Source organism: Benincasa hispida, chromosome 6 (assembly GCF_027475165.1).
Source record: "Benincasa hispida cultivar pf3 chromosome 6, pf3_genome.v1.1, whole genome shotgun sequence".
In the NCBI taxonomy this organism is placed as follows: Eukaryota; Viridiplantae; Streptophyta; class Magnoliopsida; order Cucurbitales; family Cucurbitaceae; genus Benincasa; species Benincasa hispida.
This window is the reverse complement of record NC_143483.1, coordinates 12,794,446-12,801,061: the sequence shown is the minus strand read 5'-3', so window position 1 is coordinate 12,801,061 and position 6,616 is coordinate 12,794,446. Positions and strand designations below refer to the sequence as shown.

The 6,616-nt window shown below is 34.6% G+C and overlaps 1 protein-coding gene across 1 annotated transcript; it reads left to right on the top strand.

The window, feature by feature from the left end:
* The first annotated feature begins 2,062 nt into the window (after window positions 1–2,062).
* Window positions 2,063–5,336, top strand: LOC120079955 (altered inheritance of mitochondria protein 32-like). The gene is made up of 5 exons (XM_039034433.2): window positions 2,063–2,317; window positions 2,463–2,548; window positions 3,008–3,313; window positions 3,447–3,530; window positions 4,700–5,336. The coding sequence occupies exons 1-5, from the start codon at window positions 2,078–2,080 to the stop codon at window positions 5,067–5,069; spliced, it is 1,086 nt and encodes a 361-aa protein (XP_038890361.1). The 5' UTR covers window positions 2,063–2,077; the 3' UTR covers window positions 5,070–5,336.
* Window positions 5,337–6,616: the final 1,280 nt, after the last annotated feature.

Sequence of the window (6,616 nt, the reverse complement as noted above, 5' to 3'; positions counted from 1 at the left end):
GGAAAACAGTATCAACTTGGGACGAGGAGTTCTCCTAATTTACTCGTGCGTTTGGAGTGATTCCAAAGCCATCTGAAAGCTATGAGAGTCTAGTTTTCATGGTGGGGCTGCCGGAGAAGAAGATCCAAGGAATCGGGCTGGAGAATGAGGAAAAGACAGAAGGGTCAAACTGTCGGGTAAGCTGGGCCAGTCTTTATGTTTTGATGATTCTGACCAAACCACGCAGATTTCTAAGTTAAGATTCAAGGGTGCATATGTGTATAAGAAAGTATCTCTAGATAAAGCCTATAACTATGATTAATCTGAGCTTTAAATTGAATCTGGATTTTAGGGTTCAAAAGGGAGCCCGAGATGACAAAGGAACTTCTAGAGAGAAAGGTTCCTAAATGATCAAGGTGAGTGACTAAAATATTTAAAATGTTTTAAGAAACCATGTGCTAAAGAAAGATCTTTTAGATAAAGACATGTTTTCTAAATTTTATTAAAGAAAGTCATTGTATGACTAGTTTTACTTGAAACTCGATACCGAAGGACATTTGAGAAGGTATCTGAGTAGCTCAATACTGAAGGACACAAATGAGAAGGTATCTGAGCAAAAGTACCCAAGTGTAGGGTAGTTCTTTTGATAAAAATCAGTTTTTTGGTCACTCACTGGGCTTTATAGCTCATGCTTTCCAAATGTTTTCTTTTTCTTCCTAGGTAGCGAAAGGTGAGGATTTCCAGGGTGCTGCTAAGGTCAAGGTCTGCCACGTGCCACAGTTACACTTCCGGAGGGTTTTACAATTGTTGTTGTAAATTTTGTAGATAAGTCTTGGAGTTGTATAAACGTTACATTATTGTAATAAAATGGGTTTACTTAATGAGTTGTAAGTTGAATTTGTTCATTGGTATCAGAGTTATTTTCGCAAGAGTTATTAGGTAGTAAATGTCAACCAAAGTGTTGATAACTGCTGCAGTCACACCCTTTCCTAGGCTAAGAGGGTGGTCTGGGGCGGGGTGTGACAAGAACACTCAAATTGCCAATAAATAAAAGTAGGTTTGTTATCATCAAAACATTAATTAATTAATTTGAGGTTAGGGACTAAAAAGCCAACAGAAGGAAGTCGACTTTTTCAGAAGTATGAATCTCATTTCAGTTGTCATTATCAAACCCTAATTTTAATTCATTTATTTTTTTATTTTTATTTTTTTTGATATTTATTTAAAAACAAAAAGTGATAATGGAGATACTGAGACTACAGAGATTGACAATTTAGGATTCACCATTAGTAATATCAGCAAAAAGGGTAATGACAGTGGTGAGAAATTGCAGAAAATCGAGGGAAATTAACTTGTAGGATTGTTGTGAAGTTGATTGGAGTGTTGTTCTATGGATAGTTCTTTGGGGGAGATAGTGCAACCCAATTCTCTTCCTATCCATTTTTCTATTCTGTTGCAACCAATGCTTATATTAAATGCAATCACTGTTTTGGTAATTTACTCGAGAAAGAAAAACCAAAAAAAAAAAAGAAAAATGCAAACCTTTTAACTTTATCGAAATCGTGGATCCTGTCCACGATTTCTAATATTGCAACCTGGCAGCCATATGGGGAGAATCGTGGACTAAGTATATATTTTCCAAAAATTGTAAACTCTGCGATTTTACAACTTATTTTTATTCATTCTTTTCTTTTCACCTCATTTTTGTCATTATTTATTAAAATAACAATATTTTTTAATTAAAAAAATCATATTCATGACATTTCATCACTTTTTATAAAATTGAAATAACCGACATTTCTGTCTAAACTGACGTTATCACGTTGTTGACAAATTCCAAAACTAATTATTATATTTAATTTTTTTAAAAAAAAATCTATAAGCGCGTGTGTGACACGCAAGTACCATCGCTTGGGTTTTAGTGTCTGTCCAAAGCCTATTAAAATGTCATCAAATGAGATTCAAAGAAGGCGAAGAAATCCAATCCCATCTCGTTCCGCGCTCCACTCACTCTCCTCTTCCTCTCACTCTCCATTACCATTTTTCATATTCTTCGCTCCTCTTCTCTTCTCTCCGACCTCCTTTTCTCCATCTTCCTATGGCCTCCGATAACCTATCCACTCTTTCCGGCGCCGACGACGAGAACTACGGATTCCGTCGTGAGGAGATGTATCAGAGCAACCTCGCCGGCACCGTCAGCGCCTATGATCGCCACGTATTTCTCTGCTACAAAACTCCGGAAGACTGGCCCTCGCATCTCGAATCATCTGATTCCGACGTTCTCCCTAGGCTTCTCTCTGCCGCACTCAAAGCTCGCAAGGATGATATCTCTCTCAAGGTTTGCGTTGATACAATTGATGTTGTTTGTTTTTCATATTTGAAAGTTCTGTTTCTTCGGAATTTGGCGTTTTTTTTATTTGATTTTATTGGAATTGCTGAGTTCTTGAATTCGATTGGATGATTGTTTGAATTTTTTTTTTCAGACGAAGCTGACAATATTCTCGGGACGGGAAGAAACTGGATTTTCGGATGGAGATGTGTTGATTTTCCCCGAAATGATCAAATACAGGTAAATTTTGAGGATTAAATAGAATCTAGTTTCCCCGAAATGAGAAGTTGGATATGCAGAAATATTCTGTGTTATAAAGATATAGTGAATGTCGTAATCGAATATTATGAAATCCTTGTGTTCATCTTTATTTCTTCTCGGAGCTTCTTTGGTTTCCATCTCCATGTACATAATGAAGTTTAGGACCTTTTTCCTTGCTAGTTTTCTGGATTGGTATCGCTTAAGTAATGAGATCGCTAACAAATTGCCGCAATTTGGTTTCTGAATTTGGTATCTTTCTATCAATTCTGAGGCTAGACATATTATGGATCAGTTAGATTTTGGAGAAATTGGAATATGTTGCCCTTTTCATTTCCATTTTTCGTTCTTCATTTGCTTTCCTCTCTTAGGTTTTATTTAAGCTGTTTTGAGTCTCTGAGGCATTTTTTATTTTTCTTCCTTTTGGTTTGATGATAACAGGGGTTTGAAAGATTCAGATGTGGATGGCTTCGTTGATGATGTGCTTGTGAATGATAAACCCTGGGCGAGTGGAGCGCCAGAGATTTTCACAGGCTCTCACGTGTTTGTGTGTGTTCATGCTAGTCGAGATCGAAGATGTGGCGTCTGTGGACCAGTTCTTGTTCAAAAGTTTGATGAGGAGATTGGATTACGAGAAATGAAGGATCAGGTTTATGTTAGTCCATGTTCACACATTGGAGGACACAAGTATGCCGGAAACTTGATCATATACCAACCTGGTGTGGATGGGAAAACTACTGGTCATTGGTAAGTTTCTTCAAAGCTAATGTGGTGCTTAACTCATTCACTGGAAAACGAACTATTTAACTGGTTATATATTTTTTTTAGTCAATTTAACTGATTATATTAAATGAATGTTGGCTGAATTTTCTTGTTTTAGGTATGGATATGTAACTCCTGAAGATGTCTCTGAATTGTTTGAACGGCACATTGCAAAGGGCGAGGTTGTAGAAAGGCTTTTGAGGTTTGGCTTTTCTAGTATATAAACTGGATACTAAATTTATTTTGGCCTTGCTGGTGTGATAATAATAATAATGAAGTTATGACTAGGATGAAGCATTCCACCCAATAATTTTGTCAGATATGTTTTGTATCGACTATCATGGGTTGGCCTAGTGGTAAAAAGGGAGACATGGTCTCAATAAGTGGCTAAAAGGCCCAGGATTCAATCTATGGTGGCCACCTACCTAGGAATTAATTTCTTATGAATTTCCTTGTCACCCAAATGTTGTAGGATCAGGTGAGTTGTCTTGTGAAATTAGTCAAGGTGCTAGTAAGCTGGCCCGAACATTTACGGATATCAAAAGAAAAAAGATATGTTTTGTATCAATAAATAATATTTTTCCCTGGTTTTTGATCATGTAGTCGACATATCATGAACATACTATCCTCCTCTCCATTTTTCATACGTACTTCGGATTTGGTGTTATGAACGCTTCAATCTTCCCTTTGTTGCTTTGAGAAACTTTGAGTAGACCTGAGGGTTTGAGCTCTAAAACTGGAGCAATATATTTTATCAGTTAGAGTCTTGAGTATTCACCAACTTGCAACTTCACTTTAACCCTCTGCATCACATATAATGTCCTCCTGAACTGGCAGTGCAATACATTCATTGACTACCGTGAGACCTCCTATAGTGAAGATGTATGTGAGGAAGAGCATAAAAAGGAATTCCTTCCCTGACGGTGAGTAGCGGAATCTGTGGTACGGGTGGGCAGTAGTATAGAGAATGTTATTTGGGGTGTGAAATTTCAGGCATATCGGGTTAGGTGGAGAGGCTACCCATTTCTCAAATCGGTTGAATGTTTAGTTGTTTTTTGGTTATCTTGAAGTTTACACTGGTGTACTGAACTTGAAGTTTTTCTCCATTGATTCTCTGGATTTTGACCTTTTTCTGCTTATATTTCAATCAAATAGAAAGGGATCCTTACGACTACTTCACTGAGTTACTTTGGCTTCTCTATAGCTATCTCCATCCCCTTTGCTTGATTTCGTTACCAATTTAGAAGAGCTACCCTAAGAACAATTTATGAATTCAAAAGGCCCATGGATGCAATTGTTAGGTTCTGCTTTGTCATTTATTTTTTACTTAACAGTAGAACATTAAATTGACATTACGAATTCCAATTCCAGAGGGCAAATGGGCACAAATCCTGAGGAAGTTCAAAAGGAAGGTGAACGAAAGCTTCCAAATGGAGAAGATACAAAGAGAAGCAAGGTTGAAATTCAAGAAAATGGCGATCAAAGCATAGTGGAAACATTTACAGGTTGTTCCCAGGGCAGTAATGGATTCACTTGTTGCAGAGATGAAAGTTCAGCGAAAACTAGCAGAATTGAAGAAAAATCGAAAGAAATTTCAGAAGACCAAGTCCCGAAGATGGGAAGTAAATTTTCTTGCTGGACAGGAAAATGGGAACAAAGTGAAATTCTTGCTGCTGTAGCAGTAATTGGAGCTGTGGCCACTGTTGCTGTTGCCTACAGCATCTACAGGAGATCAGGGTAAAGGTAAAGTATAAATTGTGATATGTTTGTGTTTGCACATTAAAATGTCTGTGCCCTGTTTTTTAGGTGGTAAATTTGGTGATATTGGTAAAAGATGAAGCACTTTGCTGAATTAGAAATATAGATAGTAAATGATATTAACAGGATGGTCCAAGCATAAACTAGAGTGTCTTCTTCTAGCTCTATTGCTTCCAAGGATCAAAATTATTTGTTTCTTTCAATACTCATACAAATCATGAATATCATATTGTTGGATGATTAGTGATTACTTTATGCTTGTTGCTTATTTCATTTTTTAAAAAGAGAATTCAATATGTTGTGTGAAGGAGAGCTTTAAACTTTAGAAAACTTGATAGGTGTTAAATTTAATTTTTAAATGGTTAGTATGGTTTCTTGAAAATCAAATTAGAAAAGAAATCCTTAATTATGAAGGATGTTACATATTTTGGCTTTGTTGTCATTTTGGATATTCTTTTTCAGTACCTTTTAAGCTAATATGATTTCAGTTATGTGACTGTTAAATTTCTAGTGTTGGAACTAGAAGTTGCTCTGATTGAGTCAATTTGAACAAGTGTTTTATTTTGTTCCCTGGTATTAGTGGCACTCATTTAATGGTAGATAATATCACTAAATTTCTTAAATTTTCTTTTCACATTTTAGCTTAAGAATAGCAATTTATATGTTTTTTTTTTTAAAAAAGAAAAGGGGTAGGATTCAAATCACTTTAACACATTGAGCTTGAGCTAGCTCACTTTGACGACGATCATTCTTGCCGGGAAAGTAAAATGGTCGTTTAAAGGGACCATTTTGTATTGTTTCTTGATTATTTTTTTAAAAAAATTTGTTATTAGGCTTGTTTTTTTAATAACTTTACACAATTGTTTTTATTTTTTAAAGGTAGCATTTGAATTTTTAGTCAATTTAAAAAGCAAGAGCAATTTTTTTAAACCTATTTTTCCCCCCTTTTAGATAAATAAACAAATGAAGGTTAGGTGTTACAATTCTGCGTTTCCGTATTTCGAGAAAGAACAGTGGAAAATTTTGAAATCTTGAGGTTTTGAAATCTCAAAATTTCGAGAAAATTTTGTTTTGTTTTTTTTTTTTTTTTTTGAATTAGCTACTTTAGCAAAGTCTCCCTTTTATGATTACCTACAATTGTATAGTTTTATAAGTTAATGTCATTTATAACGAAGGATGGAGCTTTTTCAACATGTTACTTTTTTGTAATTTTCAATGTTTCTCCATTTTTAGCTTTATTTGCAATTCAAAACTTTCATTTCTCAAAAAAACCGAATTTGAAAAAAATTACAAAAAAGAATTTATATTCATTTTTAACTTCATACTTTTTCAATTAAATTTTTAAATAATTTCATCTCAAAATTGAATTAATTGGAAAGTCGATTCTTTTACCATAGAAAATTTTCATTTTCAAGTAATCAAATTTGAGAAAAATTACATATATTTATTTTTAATTTCATTTAAACTTTTTCCATTGAATTTTGTTTGCAAATATTTTATGTCTCCTTTAATTTTGTAATTAAAAATTGA